This window comes from Chiloscyllium plagiosum, unplaced genomic scaffold (genome assembly GCF_037043375.1).
Source record: "Chiloscyllium plagiosum isolate Xiang-an unplaced genomic scaffold, Cpla_swu_hap1 HiC_scaffold_5, whole genome shotgun sequence".
Classification (NCBI taxonomy): Eukaryota; Metazoa; Chordata; class Chondrichthyes; order Orectolobiformes; family Hemiscylliidae; genus Chiloscyllium; species Chiloscyllium plagiosum.
In genome coordinates this window covers 37,438,833-37,458,995 of record NW_028270143.1, presented here as the reverse complement: position 1 = coordinate 37,458,995, position 20,163 = coordinate 37,438,833, and the positions used below count along the sequence as shown (strand labels likewise).

The following is a 20,163-nucleotide window of genomic DNA, read 5'->3' as shown; positions in this document are numbered from 1 at the left end:
TTCAGATATATAAACGATTGCACAGATGATTCTGGATAGGAGCGAAAGTAACAGGGTAGTTGTTATGGGGTCTTTAACATTTCAAATATTGAATAGAAATGCTACAGATTGGATAAAAACTGACCATCTAAAGTACTCAATGTGTGCAGAATGGTATCCTGACACAGTATATGAATAGGCCAACAAGACGTGATGCCACATTGGGTTTGGTACTGGGTAATGAACGCGGCCAGGTGTTAGATTTGATGGTAGGCGAGCATTTTGGTGATAGTGACCATAATTCGGTTATGTTTATTTTAGTGATGGAAAGGAATAGGTATACACCACAGGGAAAGCTGGAGGAAAGGCATTTATAAAGCAATTAAGCAAGATTTAGGACGCCTCGGATGGGGAATGAAACTGCAGGGGATGGGCACAATTGAAATGTGGAGCTTATTCAAGGAACAGCTACTGCATGTCCTTGATAAGTATCTACCGGTCAGGCAGGGAAGAAGTGGTCGAGTGAAAGAACCGTGGTTTAGGCATCCAAGATGATCAGATGATTAGTTAGGTGGATAGTGAGAGCCTTTTTCCTAGGATGGTGATGGCTCACACAAGGGGACAGAGCTTTAAATTGAGAGGTGATAGATATAGGACAGATGTCAGAGATAGGTTCTTTACTCAGAGCGTAGTAAGGGCATGTAATGCCCTGTCTGCAACAGTAGTGGACTCGTCAACATTCAGGGCATTTAAATGGTCATTGGATAATGATATGGATGATAATGGAATAGTGTAGGTTAGATGGGCTTTAGATTGGTTTCACAGGTCGGCGCAACATCGAGGGCCGAAAGGCCTTACTGCGCTGTAATGTTCTATGTTCTATTTTTGCTTCTGTCCATTCCAGTTCTGGCCCCAGGGATGGTGTAAAATTCAAGCCCAAGACTTCTGTACTAAGTTCCATTCAGCCACCATCTTTTCTTTATTCTGTCTATATTGACAGGCATGGGCAGAATTCCACTTTCTCCTGGAGTGAATTTCACTCCCTCTGGTTCTTGGTTGGTTCCAACTTATATTTTACCACTGCTTTCTCAAGAGAATGTACAGATTGCTTCTACTGCACTCATTAACCTGCTTTTACTGGATTCTATTGGCTCTTTCTGCCCCCTTAATAGAATTCACAAGTCATTTGGCCCATTTAATTTCGACATTGCTCTGATACGTTTCCCATTTTCTCTAAACTGCTGCTGTACACTTGGATCTGGTGAATATTGAAACTAGTTTGCTCAAAATCCCTCAGGACTACTGCACCATCCAGTGGGTTAAATCAGCTCAAAGTCCCTTGTTATTTCTAATTTTGCATATTATTCAATATTTTACAGCCGCTGTTCAAACCAGCTCAGTTCAACTGTTTTGCTCTTCAATCTGTCTGGATTCTTGGTCCTTTGGGTTTCATCATTACCATGCCCTGTGCAGCTGCTGATCCACTATAACTACACCAGAACCAATGCATACTCGTCTGAAAATCAAGATCAACTTCTGTTGGCTCATGGTGGACTCTCCACATCCCCTTAGTCATTGGATTCTTTTCTTCACTTAAATAATATCCTGCCTGTAAAATGGGTCTCAGAAATAGCCTTTCTCCACAAATGGCACCAGTTCTGGCCACAAGTCCACACAGGATAGAAACCAACTCTGACAAACTGCAGGCATCAAACTTTAACATATTTCACCTGTCCTCGACTTGCAATCATCACTGTCATTCATACACAAAAACTTGGGGATTCTGAGCAAGCATGAAATTGACACCAATTTCTCACACATTTGAAATACCCAAGTTTTGAAGGCAATTGCATATCGAGCTTGAAGCTACCGAAAACCATTTTATGACGAGGTCAAACTTCAGGGGATTTAGCCAAGAAACTTGTGCTGTTTATCCAACCTCGATGTCAGTACCTCTCCCAGGTTAAGCAGTAACACTTTGGAAAACTCAGCAGGGCTGGCAGTACCTGTGAAGAGAAATCCATGTTAACTTTTCAGGTGCAGTGTTGTTTTCTCAGAACTGGCGGCAGCTAGGAAAATGTTGATTTATATGCAGAAGATAGGGTGGGGGAAGGGGATAAGGAGTAAATGATGGGTGGGATAGAGCCCAAAGACAAAGAAGAATAGTTGGACAGACAAATGAGTCGCTGACAATCTGGCTAGGAAGGTAAATAGCTGTTAATGGAGACGGTTGGTGGCTAACAATAGATACTGTGTAATGACAGGCTATGTGATAACAAGCCTGGTGTGTGTGGGGTAGGGGACTAGGACAGGGGAGAGTTCAAGCCTTAAATTATTGAACTCGATATTGAGTGCAGAGGGCTGCAGGGTCCCCAAGTGGAAAATGAGGTGTTGTTCTTCCAGCTTGCTCTCAGCTTCACTGGAACACAGCAGCAAGCCTGAGACAGAGATGTTGGCCAGGGACAGGGTGGTGGCAGGCAACTGGAAGCACAGAGTTTTTTTCTGCATGCAGAATGTAGATGTTCTGTGAAGCCATCACCCAGTCAATGCTTCATTTCCCCAGTGTAGAGGAGACCACATTGTGAGCAGCGAATGTAGTTGACTAGGTTGTGGGAAGTGTAGGTAAAGTGCTGCTTCACCTGGAAGGTATGTTTAGGCCCTCAAATACTGAAGAGGGAGGAGGGAAATGAGCAGGTGTTATACCTTTGGTGGTTGCAGGGGAAGGTGCTGTGAGGATGTGGAGGTGGGGGGGCTGTTGGGAGTGGAGGAAGAGTGGACCAGGGTGTCCCGGAGGGAATGGTCACTGCAAAAGGCAGACAAGTGAGGGAAAGGGAATAGGTGTCTGGTGGTGGCATCTCGCTGGAGTTGGCAGGAATGACAGCTGATGATCTTTTGGATGTGGATGCTGGTCACAGCCCCACAGTACCTTCCCCTGCAACTGTCAAAGGAGGCGAATCACTACATTCTGCCCCCAAAACAACCCTGAGGTTCTAGTCGCCTGTTCCCTGGCCAACATCTCTGTCTCAGGCTTGCTGCGGTGCTCCAGCGAAGCATAGCACAAGCTGGAAGAACATCTCATTTTCTACTTGGGGACCCTGCAGCCCTCCAGACTCTATCAAGCTCAATACTTTTAGGGCCTGAAATCTCCCCTGTCCTAGATCCCTATCCCACACACCAGACCTTGTTATCACATAGCCAGTAACAGTCTCCATTAACAGCTATTCCCCTCTCAGCCAGATCATCTTCGACTCTTGTCTGTCCAAGTAACCTTCTCTGACTTTGGGCTCTATCCCTACCTATCAGTTACCCCTCACCTCCTTCCCCCACCCTATCTTCTGCCTATAAGCTGACATTTTCCTGGCTATCAGCAGTTCGGAGGAAGGATCGGGGGACCCGAAACGTTACCTCTGTTTTCTCTTTACAGATGCTGCCAGACCTGCTGAGCTTTTCCAGCAACTTCTGTTTTTGCTTATAAATTACAGCATGTGCAGTTCTTTTGGTTTTTACTTTAGAAAACTCAGTTGTCATGTAGCTTAAATTATATATACACTTTTTGATGAGTAAATACGTTTAGATAGATAAGCCTTGAACATTAAAATTTTACTCAATATATTTGAGCAAATTATAGCAAGCTCTATTGTCAGCTCTAGAAGCAACTGTGTAGTAAGTGTCTTACGCAAAAGTAATACCCTTGATTCAACTTATTAAAGGTGTATTACAATGTTCCCTCTAAACTGCATGGCGTGCAGTATCCCAGAAGTTCCTGCACAAGTCAAGATCAAGTTGGTACCCTTAATACATTTCTCATGCAGTTCCAAATGCTCAGAGTTAAAGGTGCCACGTACACAATGAAGGAACTTGCATGACAAGAATAAATAGAGTGGTTGTTATTTGGGTGACATAATGATGCTGTAGTAAATGGTGGAAAAGCCCAGCACAATATCTGAAGTAACTGGTGTGGGAATACCTGGAGGAGACAAATTAACTCCTTTCAGACACTGCACTGGACACGGTATCAATCTCACATTAGCAACAAGTGTTACTGTAAAATGCTTTTAGCTTTGCACTGATAATAAAACTCTGGGGCTGGATTTATAAAAAGGTGGGAACCCAAATCAAGAAATAGCCAGGCATGCAATTTAATACCATTGACCCGAGCTTCAGGCCAGTTTGCCACCAAGATCCTGAACCTGAGGAATTTCGAGGGTAGTCAACTGCCATTAATTATCTGGAATTATGTAGCCCACATCAACTGGAATTTTCAGTCACCAACGTGAGCAGCCCAGAATGACACAGACAAGCCTTTTGTTCTAAAAAAGCCAATTATCTGCACTTTTCTCTTGCTGTTGCTATGTTCACATTGGCTCCAAGATAGGAGCTGCCAATTTTGAAATGCTGATCATCACCCATTGACCCTTCATCACTGGAAGACAATTGGCAATTTCGATTTGAGGGCCGGGCCAGGCCACTCCCTGGGTTTTAGTTATCTGGACTGTTAAAGATTGTAGTGAGTGTACCAAATGTACGCTGTGTGAGGTTGAGACCTGAAACTATCCCACATTTTTTGGTTCCCAGATTAAAAGCCCAGCCTGTGAAGTGTGAATGTGCTTCAAAAATGTATATCGGATGTCAATTAACAGATTAATAAGTAGGGTGGGGAGTTAGATTAATGATAATCCACATAATCACCACTTAAATGTAACCAAGCTCCCCAGCACTAACCAAAGTAACTGAGCACATGTCATTAGGCTGTGACTGGCTTTACTATTCAAAGTGATTGGTAGGAATAAACAATTTGTAAAGTACTTATCTCTGAGTAAGTTCCACATCATTTGCCATGAGGCTCCCCAAGTCCATATTCGGATTTGTCATTTGTGCGCTTGATCCAAAAGAAATTTCCAGGCTCACCAGAAATTTTCCTTAAATCCACTCCTAATGCATTTTCACTACACAAAATACACTTAGCAAGGTCTTCCCCCAGTTTTTCCAGCTGTATTTCAAATACAGTAAATCTTGCATATGTATTGCATTAGTCTTCTTTTGTCTCAACCTCCTGGTTATTTTCTTTCAACTCAAATATCAGTATGCATTCAAATATTCGTGGGACAAAGGACAAAAAAAATCAACTTTCACCATTAAAATTTATAAGAAAGCACAATATAAGAATGATTAATTAAGTGGAGCACAGCAAGAAGCAGCTGCTTTGACATGTGAGTTAACTCACTTAAGCATTACCTATTACTTTAAGCATCCAAAAGGAGGCAGATTTTGTTTTTATTAAGTTTGGACTGCAAAATCAGGCAGAAAGATCATGTGTTCCTAATGAAGTTAGCATAGTTCTCAATTAATTTAAATTGCACAAGTGAAATGGCCCCTGCCTAATCTTTCTCCACATCTTGCACTTGTATATTCCAATGAGAAGAAAATCTTCCCCTATAAATTCAAACAAAATTCACACTTCATAATCAATGCATGAGCAGCAACTTAACTTACTTGGAGATTCAAATACAAATCCAATATAACAAGCAAGCCAAACATACAAACCTTTAGTCGATTGACACATTCTGACTGTAAATTTAAAAAAAAACGTTGTTTATAGTTCCAAGTTACAAACTTAGTCAATCTTTTCAGTGCTGAAGACAACAAGTTATCAATGGCTGAGTAATTTGGTTTCTATTTGTCATTGATTTGTTTAGCTTTTTTTTCATGCACGTGCTTTCTATACTTGATAATGATTTTATCAGGCAGATTGAAAATTTAAATTTTCAAAGATCAATAATCAAATTAATCAGTTATTAAATCCTTGTGTGTATTAAAGGCTATAATACCATTCAATGGAGAAATCTTAACACTAAAGAAAATCTAGTCCAGGAACAGTGATTTTCCTCTTATTTGGATTTTGTGGTATGATGTACCATATTCTTACATTAATACACAGAGAAAAACACACTGAGACATTAATGTTGAAAAATGTATACTTTTAACTTTGTGGTGTGGACTTCCATTATGTGTGGAGTTGCTGAAAATTAATTTCTGCAGAACTTGCTTATGTCGGCCAAACATTTCAACTGGGTCAATCCTGAGTTCTAGATTACTCAATTCACTGAAGTTGATGGACACAACTTCTCTCACAATAAAGAATGCAGAAAAATCAAATGTTTGCTGGCCTTCATTTAATCTTAAGAATCTTCAGCTTTGCTCAAAATTATCTTTATCTCTCCTCTTTATCTTCAGCTCTTAAAATTGTTCCCTATTGCTCACCTTTTTAAGTTAAGATCCCTGTAGAACACCATGTTGTCTTAAAGACAGATTTTTGTTTTCAATCTCATCTGAGTTATGTGAAGGAAGCCACTTTTCTGGGCTGATATCCTAGATCTAAAAATTTCTTGTATGCTATCTTGGCTACGTCAAATAAATGGCAGTAAATGTAAAGTTCCAACAAGAAAAAGACAAATCAATTCCACAAATCACAACAGCATCTTTGGAGTCACAGTTACCAGATGTCAAATTGAACCATTCATTTCAGCAACAAGATCAAAACAATGATCTACAGGGCATCTTGAAGTGACTGGCTCATCTCTTAATCCTGCTCTTTGACTACAACAATGACTACAAGGTCAGCAGTATGATGTATGGCTGTAGTTGTTACAACTACTAAGAAGCTCAGCATTATTCAAGATCAGCTTGATCAGCAGACCCAAAGAATAAACCCAACTGTCAGCTTTCCACGAGCAGTGCAACGATACTGTTGCCAATGCAATATAAAGCACCTATAGGATTGAAACAAAATATCAAGGACATCGTCAAACCCTGGAAAGGATTTTTTTTAAAAATCATGATAGGAACAGCAACATTTTCATATTCACACCAAGTGACACATAACCCTAGCTTGGAAATAACACACAACCTTCAAAGCCAAGTCAAAATCTTCCCTACTTAGTACGATTGATAGTGCACTACCACAATGTGATGCAATGTATCAAGGAGAGACCCTATTTTATATTCACATGATGGTGACAAATGGACAGTAAATGTACCCTTGCCAATGTCAGCTTAGCTTTCCAGCACTCTAGAAGTCTGACAATAACATGGATCAATACACTGCAAATTTGCCAACAATGTTCATTGATTCCCAGAAATATGTTCTCATCCAGGTTAATATAATTTTCAGCAGTTTTTAATTGTCTGTCACAATTGGCACACTCACCCTTATAGTAAGGTATAATGGCACACAAAAATACACAATATTTGTCTTTCCAAATCACTAATGAATATCTCCATAGTTTTCTTGTAATGATTATGACTGCATTTGCAAGAAAATAATGGATATGCTCTTGCATCAACTATTCTCTTATCAAGGTGGTTGCCTAACTGTAGCATTTATTTTCAATTTATTCCTGAAGGGCTTATGCCCGAAACGTCGATTCTCCTGCTCCTTGGATGCTGCCTGACCTGCTGTGCTTTTCCAGCAACACATTTTTCAGCATTTATTTTCAATACCGATCTTACCACAAAAACAACTTTATATCTATTATTTCATGGACCTTTAAATCTTCTCATGGATAGTACGATCCTTATTACCCACAATCGACCAGAAGGGGGATATTCAAGGAAGATGTTCTCATGGGTGAAATCATGAATTTTAAAAACATCTAAATTCAAGTGGCTTATAAACAAGATGGATTCCATAACAGTACCAAGTATCAACCTTACAAGAGGCAAGACTGACTTACATTTATAACGCACATTTCAAGTGCATGTTTAAATATTATTTCAATGTTATGAGGTCTTATATCTCTACAGCCCTTACATACAGTGAATTCCCTCTCTTCACACAAACAACCAACTATCACAGCCAAAATTTCTATGTTAAGGTTGTTTGTCCTTTAATAGCTCAACTGATGCACAACATTTAGCTTCCAAATAGTTCTTCCCATCAGTATTTGAAATCTACTCCCAAGAGGATAACAAGGTGACAATTTACAGTACTTACTCTGGCAGTCTTGACAAGATGCCTGCACTGATGGAAGTTAGTGCATCATTTATTCGGAATACAGTTTTGCCCTTGTGAAACCAAGCGACAACCAGCTCAATGATCATCAGGCCCACAAAATAGGGTGTCGCCTACAAGACATAATTTTCATCAATTCATCTTTTGCTCAATCAACATATTTACATCACTGAGCTGCTAATGAGTGACTTACAGTAGCAAAAGAATTACATTTCTGATAATCAAGCATTTCCAGTGTGCTAATCTTTTGAGACAAATAGCTACTGTGGATTGTACAGTCAAGGAGATGTTTCAGTGTTTGATAGGTCAAGGTGACAATTAGACAATGCAAATAAGTAAGCACTTGTAAGATTCTTTTCATAAACTGTCAAATATGTTAATGAACTAAATACAACAAGCAGGATCCACCAACCATGAAAGAGGATATGAGAAATAAGTTAAGACACAGTACTAAGATGATGTTGACCGTGAGTCATAAATCGTTATAGTAGAGAGGAAAGACTAAAGTAAGAAGTTTCGGAGTTTTGAGATCCTGAAACAAAATAGTTTAGAGTTGAAGACTGAGGGTTAAGTCCTAATTTGAAACAAGTGAGAAAAGCCTATACTACATAATACTGAGATGCAAAGATTTTAAAAATATACCCTAAATCTTTCTTAGTTTTAAAATAAATGGGTTCAAGCTCCTATGAAACAAGTTGATATAAAAATTTTAGTCACATCTATTAAGTATTTATAGATTTATATTCACTCAACAGAACTTTGAGGCCTACATATAATGACAGTAAATTAACAATTGTGTTTATAAATATTATTATTTCAAAAACTGCTCAATACTTCACTTATGTAATACCCATTTTAACACAATTAGAACATAGTTGGAACTGTGAGGTTTGTAGCTGTTGTATCAATGCAGTTCTGATCATTTCTCTCACGGGTTTTGGTACACTTTCTCTTGACTCTAGTACAGAAAATGTTCTCATTGTTGCAACTTGAACATCACAGTATCCAGCTCCCGATATCAAGAAGTACATTTTTATTGTGTAAATTTGGTGATTTCAGAATTATGAACTAACATCTTAGATCATCTTTGTTCACTTCTCCAAAGAGAGGAACTCAGAGTGCTTTGGTACAGAGGGCTTTGGCTGTGCTTATGTATGAATTGTGCAGAAAACTAGGTGTGGGTCCAGCAGGTAATAAGGAAGGTAAATGGAATTTTGGTAGTTATGGCAAAAGCAATAGAGTATGAAAGTTCGGAAGTGTTACTGCAAATGTATAGGCATTAGTGAGCCCACAATTGGTGTACTGTGTACAACTTTGATCTGCAGAAAGCAAGAATCATGCTGTATTGAAGACAGTTTGAAGGAGGTTTGCTAGATTTATTCCAGAGAAGATAGTTTTGTCTTGTGAAGAGAGATTGAGCAGTTTAGGCCTATACTGGCTGGAGTTTAGAAGAATGAGAGGACTCTTAATTGAGGTATATAAGAACAAAAGCAACAGGAGCTGGAGAAGGCCATCTGGCCCATTGAGCCTGCTCCTCCATTTAATAAGCTCATGGCTGAGCATTCCGTGGACTCAGCTCCATTTACTCACCCGCTCACCATAACCATTAATTCCTTCATTGTTCAAAAACCTATCTACTCTTGCCTTAAAAGATAGAAAGCAGAGAAGATGCTAAAGGTGATTGACAAAGTAGTTGGAGAAAGGATGTTTCCTTATGTGAGGGAACCTAGAATGAAAGATTATAATTTTATGATAAGGGGTGGCAGATTTAAAACAGAGACGAGGAGAAGTTACTTCTCCAAGGGTTGCAAATCTGTGGAATTTACTACCCCAGCAGTTGCTGGGCAGTTCCTTGAATAAATTTGAGGAGGAGATAGATAGATTTTTTTTTAATTAGTAATGGGTTGAAGAGTTATGAAGAGTGGACAGGAAAGTGGAGTTGAGGTCAAGATGACATCAGCCTTGATTGTGTTAAATGGCATAGCAGGCCCCAGGGATTGAATTGTCTACTTTTGCTCCTAGTTCTTATGTACGAGCTTCAATTTTCAAAATGAGGAAGAGGGTCACTGGCTTAAGGGCTTAGACAAACTAGTATCCAAGACCTAAATGTGGAAGTTTCATCCCTGCTTCCAACAGTTGTCATTTTCACTGGTGTGGGAACTGAGGTGGATGGTACTGTATGTATTCATGGCTCTTGAATGCAACACTTTAGATTTTAGACCAATCAGAAGAAGTCTAAAGCTGCAAAAATTCTTTAAAGATAGGGTATCCTTTTGGTGAGGAAAAATACTGTTTTGGATGGATCCAGGAACATCTTTGGGAAAGACAAGGTGCCCTTTGAGATTGTTTCAAATAGATATATGAGTGTGCATAAAAAGTGGACAAAATAATTGGAACTTACAAAGGGACTATCAAGGAGCTGTCAAAGGAACTGTCAAGCCAAGCATCACGGGGGCCATGAAGCCATCATGGAAGCAGTCAATTGAACAGGCAAGCTGTCACATAAATAATTTCAAAGACCTGCTTTTGACTTTTTGAGTATTAACAAAATCAGAGATTGCTGACTCACTTGTTGACATACATTTGTGGACTATCATTAAAGGATCGATGCTATATGACAGATTTCACAACCCAACGTTTCAAAGGTGCACCTGTCAAGTTACAATTTGATTGACAGTCCAAGTGCTTATGAAAGCTTTGAAGAATGTTTATTTTATTACTGTAATGGATTATGTGATTGTAGAAAGTTAAGTGGTGCGAATCAACTTCCAACAATACTATTTTTCTTAGAGTAAATTTATGAAAAAGTCACTTAGAGATTTATCTTATTTTATCTGAACACAAGGTCTTCCATAGTGAATACTGGGTGAGTTAGTATAGAAGGTGCAAGCAAAAAGGACAGTGTGTGAGGGGCATGGTTCAGCACTCAGCATTGAGACTATAAAGGACAAGGAAGGTGGTAGATGCATAATGGTTAGGACAGAAAATATGATAGGACAAGGAGTTGGTTGGGGGTTCAGAATAACATGGACTGGGCACATGGAGTATATGAGCATGAAGGGTGGTGAGGGATGAGAATTCGAAGGATGTTTTAAGGTTTATTCATTCTTTAGAAACCAATTACAACACTCAGATCACCAAAACAGATCTTTCCCACAGCCATTAGATGGCTATCTCTGAAATCTTTGTGGGGATAGCAGACCTGACTTCCATTTATAGCCTTCAATTACAACTTTTCTTTTCCCACAACTTCCATTTACACTTGCTCACCACATTGCTGTAGGTATGGAGTCATTTGGAGGCCAGACCAAGTAAGGATAGCTGATTTCCTTCCCAAAAGGAAGGATCCAATCAATGGTTGCTTTAGGCTATTGCTGATTTTGTATCATCAGGAACTTGGTTTTTAAATTATTTCAACTCATTTCAGATTACAAATAGCACCAAACAGTTAAGATGTGCACCTCAAATGCCTTGAACTAGATTCAAACTAATAAAAGCATACATTTTGCCATGCACATCACTCAGGGATTATAAACTAAGGATTATGCAATCTCTCCTACATTTACCATTTCACACCCGGTATAAAATTAGCAAGTCTGAATTCTGTTCTTTTCATGGTTAGTACATCTTTGCAGAGGTTCAGTGCTCAAAACAAAATATAAATATTTCAGATGTGTTTATTTATTCATGGGATGTGGAGGTCTCTGGCTGGGTGAGCATTTATTGCCCAGAGGTCAGTTTAGAGTCAACCACAATGCTATGGGTCTAGAGTCACATGCAGACCAGAGCGTGCATCAAGCAGTTGTGACACTGTCTTTTTTCATGGTTGCAAATGTTTCCCGGAACGTTTGGAAGTTTTGCAGAGATCTGATCAGAAAGGTATCTTTACTGAAACATCACCAAGATGGTTGCCCTCCCGAAATGGACATTGGAAGGCTTTTCCGATAAATGATTTACAGTCATCATTACATTCTTAATTTATTTATTATTGAATTCAAATTGTATCATGTGCCATGATGAGATTCAAACCCAGATCCCCAGAATATTACCTTGGGTTTCAGGACGAATAGTCTAGCAATAATACTAGGAGGACATCACATTCCTGCCTGAGCAAAGCTGGAATAGAAACATTCATTTCCTAATCAAGACTTTAATTGTGTTAAATTAATTTAATGTGATTTAGTATTCTACTTAAAATCAGATTCCTAAGTGATTACTTATCCCACAAAGAGATACAGAATTTAATAGTGTTATTTCTCTTCTGGTTTTCTTGTTCTGCTGCTTAAAAGTTTCACTCATGCTGCAGCATAGCTCCGTGAACATTCGGACCACCGAAGAGCTTTATCTTTGTGACTACTGTTTATTTGCACCCCTCAGGGTTTTCCAATGGGAAACCCTAGGAAATCAAAAAGGGGACCCCCATATTGCCCTTGACACTGGTAACTTTTTGTTCATCTGCCATCACATTGCTGAAATGTTCCACTCTAATAAATTTATTAACATGCTATTTGTATTACTGCACCTTAATTGCATACATAATGCAATTGCGATGCTGATGTTTTTCATGGTTGCAACCTGTTTTTAGAATTCAGTATTCTGGGTTCATAATACAGTGGTCTACCTTAATGACTACCGCCCAGTGGCTATGACCTCCATAATCATGAAGTGTTTCGAGAGGCTGGTCATGGCCCACATCAACTCTAGACTCTCAGCCTACCTCAATCCCTGCAATTTGCCTACCGACAAAACAGGTGCACAGCAAATGCCATTTCCCTTTCCCTACACTCATTTCCGGAACATCTGGATGACATGTACACCTACATCAGACTCCTACTCATCAACTACAGATCCACCTTCAATATCTAACATCTCCAGACTAAGCTCAAAATTCCGAGACCCAGAGTCCACCCTCTATAACTGGATCCACAGCTTCCTGACCCACAGACTGCAATCAATGAAGATAGACAAGTGCACCTCCTCCACAATAATCCTCAACACTGGAGGCCCCCAACGATGCATTCTCAGCCCCCTACTGTATTGTATTCATGACAGCGTAACCAAATTCTGAATGAACGCCAGCTACAAGTTTGTGACGACACTACCATGGTAGAATGGATATCAAACAATGAGGAGTCAGAGTACAGGATGGAGATAGAGAGCTTGCTGTCATGGTGCATTCGGAACAACCTGTCTCAATGTTGGCAAAGCAAAAGAACTGATCATTGATTCAGGAAGAAAGGGGGAGGACACGCCCACCCCGCCCCCCATCCACATCAGTGGAGATGGTTGAGAGCATCAAGTTCCTCCACGTGATGATCACCAACAACCTGTCCTAGACCTCCCATGTAAATGAGATGGTCAAGAAGGCACAACACCTCTTCTTCCTCGGGCAGCTGAGGAAATTCGATATGTCCATAAGGACCCTCACCAACTTTTACAGCTGCACCACAGAAAACATACTATCCTGGTGCATTGCAGCCTGGTATGGCAACTGCTTTGCCCAGGACCGTAAGAAATTACAGGAGGTCGTGCGCACAGCCCAGACCATCGCAGAAGCCAACTTCCCATCCATGGACTCAATTTACACACTGTGGAGTGGCTGTCAATATCATAAAAGACCCATTCCAGCCCATAAATGCTCTCATACAACCTCTTCCGTCAGGCAAAAACACAGGAGCTTGAACACACGCACCACCAGGTTCAAGAGCAGCTTCTTTCTTGCCATTATTAGACTGCTGAATGGACTGCTAATGAAGAGCTTATGCTCGAAACGTCAACCCTCCTGTTCCTTGGATGCTGCCTGATGGGCTGTGCTTTTCTAGCCCCACACCTTTTGACTTCTGAATGGCATCTCTAGCTACAAATAATGTTGAACTTGCTAATGTTGATCTTACTTTGTACACCTCCATTGTGCAGTTGTTAGCCTGTATGCTTTGCTCTGTCTAAAGATTCTCTGATCTGTCTGTCTTTGTTTATTATCATCGCCTGTACTGCTCGCAAAACAAAGCTTTTCACTGAACTTAGGTACACATGACTACAATAAGTCAAATCAAACCAAATCAATTCAAATGAAAGCCTGATCAAAATGGCATCTCTATTCAAGTGGCACCAAGATGGGTGCCTTAAGAGAGAATGCCTCATGATAGAGATCACATGATTATAGCAGACCAGAAAGGACATTTGAACATGATTGCACATCAATCCAAAAAAGTACAATACAAAAAAAGTTCATACATTATCATGAAAGTTTTGAATTACCCAAGTTCCCCAACACACACACACAACTGTTCTCATGCCTTGGCCCTTTGTTATTCTCATCAACTTCTGCTTATGCTTTTCTTTAAAACTCTTTAAACCATGCTGGTCTCTTAAAAATGCACGTATGGTTGTTGGTGGTTAATCATCTGGAAGATTTTCCTTCCTTGGGGTATATTGTTATAGCATCACTTTTTTGCAGCCACTCTATCTGTAGTTCTGTATTGTTAGATTACTGTGGACCTCAGGTCTGATGGTGGATCTGTGGACTGTGCACATGACAAGCTTACATCATCCTGATCTACTGTCTGCAACAAAGGAACTGCTTCTCCAGTTGTGTATGTGCGCTTGCAGTTGTGAATGGCCGTCCACTTCCGCTGGGTAGGATTGAGGTGACAGCTGCAGTATGCAAGTTGCCACATGAGCTGACATCTATTGAAAGCATTGAAGGTTTGTAAGACCATAAGTCCCCATACGATGTAAGAACATACATAGGCTGTTCTGCCCACCAGGTCTGCTTCACCATTCAAGATCACGGCTGAATTTATAATCCTCAACTCCACCTTGCTGCTTTTTCCCCCACAATCCTGGATTTCCTTGCTGATTAAAACTCCTCTCTCAGCACTGAACATATTTCATGATCCAACCTCTTCTCTGACTGGCTCCCAAATGCTCAAAACTGGTAATGATTTAGCAGTTTCCTCAAAATGAAGTTGGTTTACTGCCACTTCACCTTGACTTTGTCACTCACACCTGTTATTAATACTGGTTTTTGTTTCTGACGAGGAGTCACACTCAACTCAAAAATGTTACCTCTGTTTTCTCTCCACAAATGCTGCCAGACAGCTGAGTTTCTCCACTAGTTTTGGTGTTTGCTTATGAGACTATTCAAAGTACTGTTTCAGATCACAAATTGCTAAGAGCATTCACTGTCCATCCTGTACCAGCTTGTTTCCAGACATACATGGCATATTGGGCTGTTTGAATTACCTCTTGTCTTGTGTGGCTGCCAGTAGGCACTCAGTAGTCAAAGAAGTAGAGGCGACTACACCTGAAGCAGAATATATGTCATTTGTGACAGCTTCCCATGAGGGTAGGGCCTATGCATCTGCTGTGGTGTGCTGCTTACCTTTGACTGACTGTGCCACAAACCTCATGAATCACCAGCAAAAATTTGCATTCTGGGCATTATTGTTGGCTATTCTTCAGTGTTGAGCAAGATGACCGATGGCTTAAATTCTGTTTGAATTGTGACCGTGCATCCCAGAATGTAGTCAGAAGATTTCTTGTCAGCCCACACAATAGCTAGGGCGTCTTTCTCAAATGATATCTCAGTGTTGCTGTGTATCTGTCAGTACCCTTGGGGGTATAGTGTACCTAAGAACATAAGAACTAGGAGCTGCATTAGGCAATTCATCACTTCGAGCCTGCTCCACCATTTAATGCAATCTAATCTTGGACTCAACTCCACTTTCTTGCCCATTCCCCATAACCCTTTAATCTATTACTAATTAAAAATCTGTCTGTCTCCTCAAGTTTACTCACTGTCTCAGCATCCAATGCACTCTGGGGTAGCAAATTCACAGATTTACGAACCTTTGAGAGAAGTAATTCCTTCTCACCTGCCATCCTTTAGCCTAAAATTGTGATCTAAAATACTGATCCACAAGATCTGCGAACTGAATTTGTAGCTCGCAACCCCTAACCCAGCAAAAAACACATCAGCCAATGACATAGCCATTTTGAGTTGCAGTCAGTCAATGTCTCCAATGACATGAGTAACCTCATTGATTCTGTCAAGTGTTCTCGGTTGGTGTTCATCCCGATAGCAGATGTAGTCCTGTTTAAAGGACAGATGGAGTAGTTTGTAATTGTATGCTAAATTGGACAGGAACTTGTCTAGTTGTACAAACCTGTCTGTGAAATATTGGATCTCTATATTAATGAGATGGCGGTAAGTCCAAGATGGCTCTGTTTCTCAGATGTCAGCTTTGACATCAGTTGCGTGAAGAACATGGTCTAAAATATCGATACTGGATTCAGAGAACTTGCACTTACGTTTAAAATATGAAACCATAGCCTTTGCAATACTGTTGAGAGTCTGGCACCATGCTCCAATGTGTTAGATCTGGGAATGAGGATATCATCCAAATGAGAGATGATGACTTTGAGCTCTTCCAAAATGCTGGCTATAGTACGTTGAAAAGGCTCAGATGCTCAGCCAATTCCAAATGTTAACTCATGGAAACAAAGAGGAACGATAAATTTTCAGGAATTTTGATTGCTTGTCTACTGTCTGCTATTGGCATCTAATTTTCTGAAAACTAAGTTCTTTGCCAGCTTGACAAAGCTGTTGTCCATAGATGCCACAGAGTAGATCTACCTTTCCCGGCCTTGTTCAACTTTATATGGTCCACGTAGATGCAGAGTCAGCCATTCTATTTGTTAAAGAAACATACCTGAGCATTCTTGTGTGGGTTCTGTTACTGGCAATACTTCATCCAAGGAAACATAGAATCTGGCCCTTCTCTCTCCTTTTTCCAACACAGATGTGGAAACTTTGAGGTAAGCAGACATAGCTGTATGGCATCTGATCTGAATGTAATAAGTCAGTTACAGCTTTCCCAAACCTACGAACAGCTTTGGGGTAAGTTGCTGGATAGGTTAAGTAAGTGGGTAAAAATCTGGCAAATGTGGTATCATGTGGGAAAATATAAAGTTGTTCACTTTGACTGGAAGAATAAATAGAGCAGCGTATTATGTAAACAGAGAATAATATACATGAGCACAAAAATTGAATATGCAGGTACAGCAAGTGATTAAGAAGGCCAATGGAATTTGATACTTCACTATGAGAGGAATTGAACAGAAGAGTACAAATGTTATGCTTCAGTTGGACAGGGTATTGATGAGACCAAATCTTGCAGAATGTGTGCTGTTTTTGTTTCCTTATATAAGGAAGGAGCTTAATGTATTGGAGGCAATTCAAAGGAGCTTTACCAGAATAATACATGGAGTAAGCAGATTATCTTATTAGAATGTAGAATTATTGTCATGTGTACCAAAGTACAGTGAAAGATGTACAAAGTCACCATTCCTGGCACTGTCTTAGGTACAAAAGTACCTCAGTACAATATCATAGGTACAAAAGTAGAAAAAGTAAATAAAAAGGTACAAATTAAACATTACAGTCCTTCTTAAGCCATGGGCCTGCAGACACTCCATGCTTGGCTTTCCCCATGAGGGCTCGCTCTCCCCACCACTGGCCTGTGTCCCACAGGGGCTTTCCAGCCACAATGTTGCCAATGGCTGCTTCGCCACCGACCACCATCTGGAATCGCCAGGCTTTGCCAACGCCTGCCACTTCTCCGCCGACCACTATTTGGACTGGCACTGACTGTAAAGGTCCCACTGCGGGTCCACAGGTGCTACTATAGTCCATCACCAATGCTGCCTCCATGGCCGATCTCTCTCCAGAGGGTAAGTTTATCAAAAAAAAGCTAGAATAACTAAAGAGAAAAAAGAAAGAAAAGCAGAGTTAAAAGAAGGAAAGCGGACAGAATGGACGAGACCTGCGTTCAGGTGTCTGGACGCTGCTTACTCCGCTGCCACCATCTTAGAAGTACTCATTGGCTTATTTCCACTGGAGCTTAGAAGGGCGAACAGTAACTTCACTGAAATTTCAAAATGTCCTGATGTTTCTTCTGGTGCACAAGTCAAGAACAAGGGACACTTAAAACTGGAGGTCACCCTTTCAGGGCAGAGATGAGCAGAGGGTTGTGCAACATGGAAACTCATTGCATCAGAATGCAATGGAAGCAGGGTCATTGAATATTTTTAAGGCAAAGGTAGATGGCTTCCTGTTAGTTATGGAAGTCAAAGGTTATTGGTAGCAGATGGAAATATGGAATTCAGAACACAACAGATCCGCCGTGATCTTATTGAATGGCGAAGTATTCTCAATCGCACAAATAACTGCCTTCTACTCCTAATTTGCGTATTCCTACTTTTAAAAAATTTCTTCTCCCTTGTGGATAAGTTGCAAACAGGTGCACACATGATTTTGAATAACAAGGTTTAAATTTCTCTTGAAGGGCCTGTGCCCGAAACGTCGAATCTCCTGTTCCCTGGATGCTGCCTGACCTGCTGTGCTGTTCCAGCAATAAAGTTTCAACTTAAATTTCTCTTCCACTAGATTGAAGTGTGGCCATCAGCTGTCCCTTCACCTTCAGCTGAGCGCCCCATAGACCATGAAGTCATTTCTCGATTGCTGAAGAAAATCAGGAATTAGCAACTCTACTGTACCAGAAAAGAGGGGGGACTGCTTAACCTAGTTGGCTAAAAAGCTGATTTGTGTGTTGCCAATATGATGCCAACAGTGGGTTCAATTCCTGCACCAGTTGAATCTACCATGAAGATTCTCCCTCTCAAATTCTCCCCTCACCCAAGGTGTGATGACCCTCAGGTTAAAACACTACTAATCACCTCTCTAATAGGACAGCAGCCCCCTGGTCTGCTATGACTAACAGCAACTTGATCCTATCAGAAAAAAATCAACTTGCCTTGCACAACGTTTAATTTGAGTTTTGTTCGGTAGCCATCATCTATAATGTGGGAATTCCAAAACACCTCGCTAGATCTTGTCACCTCACCCATGGTTATCTGGACCTTTTATATCTTGAATAGAACATATCTTGAGTACTACAGCACAGGAACAGGCCCTTCGGCCCTCCAAGCCTCCGCCAATTCAGATCCTCTATCTAAATCTGCCGCCTATTTCCAAAAGATCTGTATCCCTCTGCTTCCTGCCCATTCATGTACCTGTCTAGATACATCTTAAATGGCGCTATCATTTCCGACCCTACCACCTCCACTGGCAATGCATTCCATGCACCCACCACCCTCTGCGTGAAGAAGTTTCCACATAAAAACTTTTCCCCTCTCACTTTGAACTTGTGACCCCTAGTAATTGAGTACTCCATGCTGGGAAAAGTTTCTTGCTATCCACCCTGTCTACACTGCTCAGGATTTTGTAGGCTTCAATCAGGTTCCCTCTCAACCGCCTTCTTTCCAAAGAAAATAAACCTAATCTACTCGACCTCTCATCATAGCTAGCACCCTCCATACCAGGCAACATCCTGGTGAACCTCCTCTGCACCCTCTCCAAAGCAGCTATATCCTTTTGGTAATGTGGCTACCAGTACTGTTTTCTCCTCACTGGTAGCCCTTTAATATTTCTATGGGGGTTACCAATTCTCTACCAAGGCAAACCCACTTTAAAATGCCCCCTCCAATTGCTGAAGCTGCAGTCTACATTAAATGACTGTACAAACGTGTCACCAGTCAGGCTCTTATCAGCAATAACATAAACCCGAATCCACAGCAGTGAGATCACCTTCTGTATTTCTGCTCTGAATCCCTGCACATTTAGCCGGTGGTCACAGATCAGGAGCAAAACAATTAAAATGCACTGCATGTAATCATAAATTACCTTTGTGACTTGATAGCTATGAGTAAAATCTGTAGCTGTATTTAACTATTTGAAATGTAAGTCATCAGATTTACAATTGAGTTTCATTACTTTGTTTATTTTGTGAGCATCCATCATAACTACCCTGAAATGTTAATGGTGCAATTATCAAATGTTAGGTTTTACTCATCTGCATATTCTATATTGAAAAAGCGAGCAATTCCTACTAGATTAACAATGAGTGACAGCAATTACCAGAAGCAAAACAATGTTACGTTTCTTCATTTGATTGCCAGATTTATGGAGCTGTAGTTATTACTGCACAAAAAGAAACACTGGGCTGAAATGTTCCCATTTTTTGGCAAAAATAGTGTTTTTTTGGGAAGATTCAAGGCAGGGGGCATGCCAGGGATTATATATTGGCTTCTGTTGCGTAAAGAGTTGAAGG

General features: G+C 40.5%; 1 protein-coding gene across 3 annotated transcripts in view; it reads right to left on the bottom strand.

Moving 5' to 3' along the window:
- The window catches only part of agmo (alkylglycerol monooxygenase), a 367,646-nt gene that overhangs the window by 331,347 nt on the left and 16,136 nt on the right, over window positions 1-20,163 (bottom strand). For all 3 annotated transcript variants that reach the window (XM_087987110.1, XM_043689829.2, XM_043689826.2), the window contains exon 2: window positions 7,973-8,103. In XM_087987110.1, coding sequence (XP_087843236.1) covers window positions 7,973-8,103 — 131 coding nt within the window. The remainder of the gene's footprint in view (window positions 1-7,972; window positions 8,104-20,163) is intronic.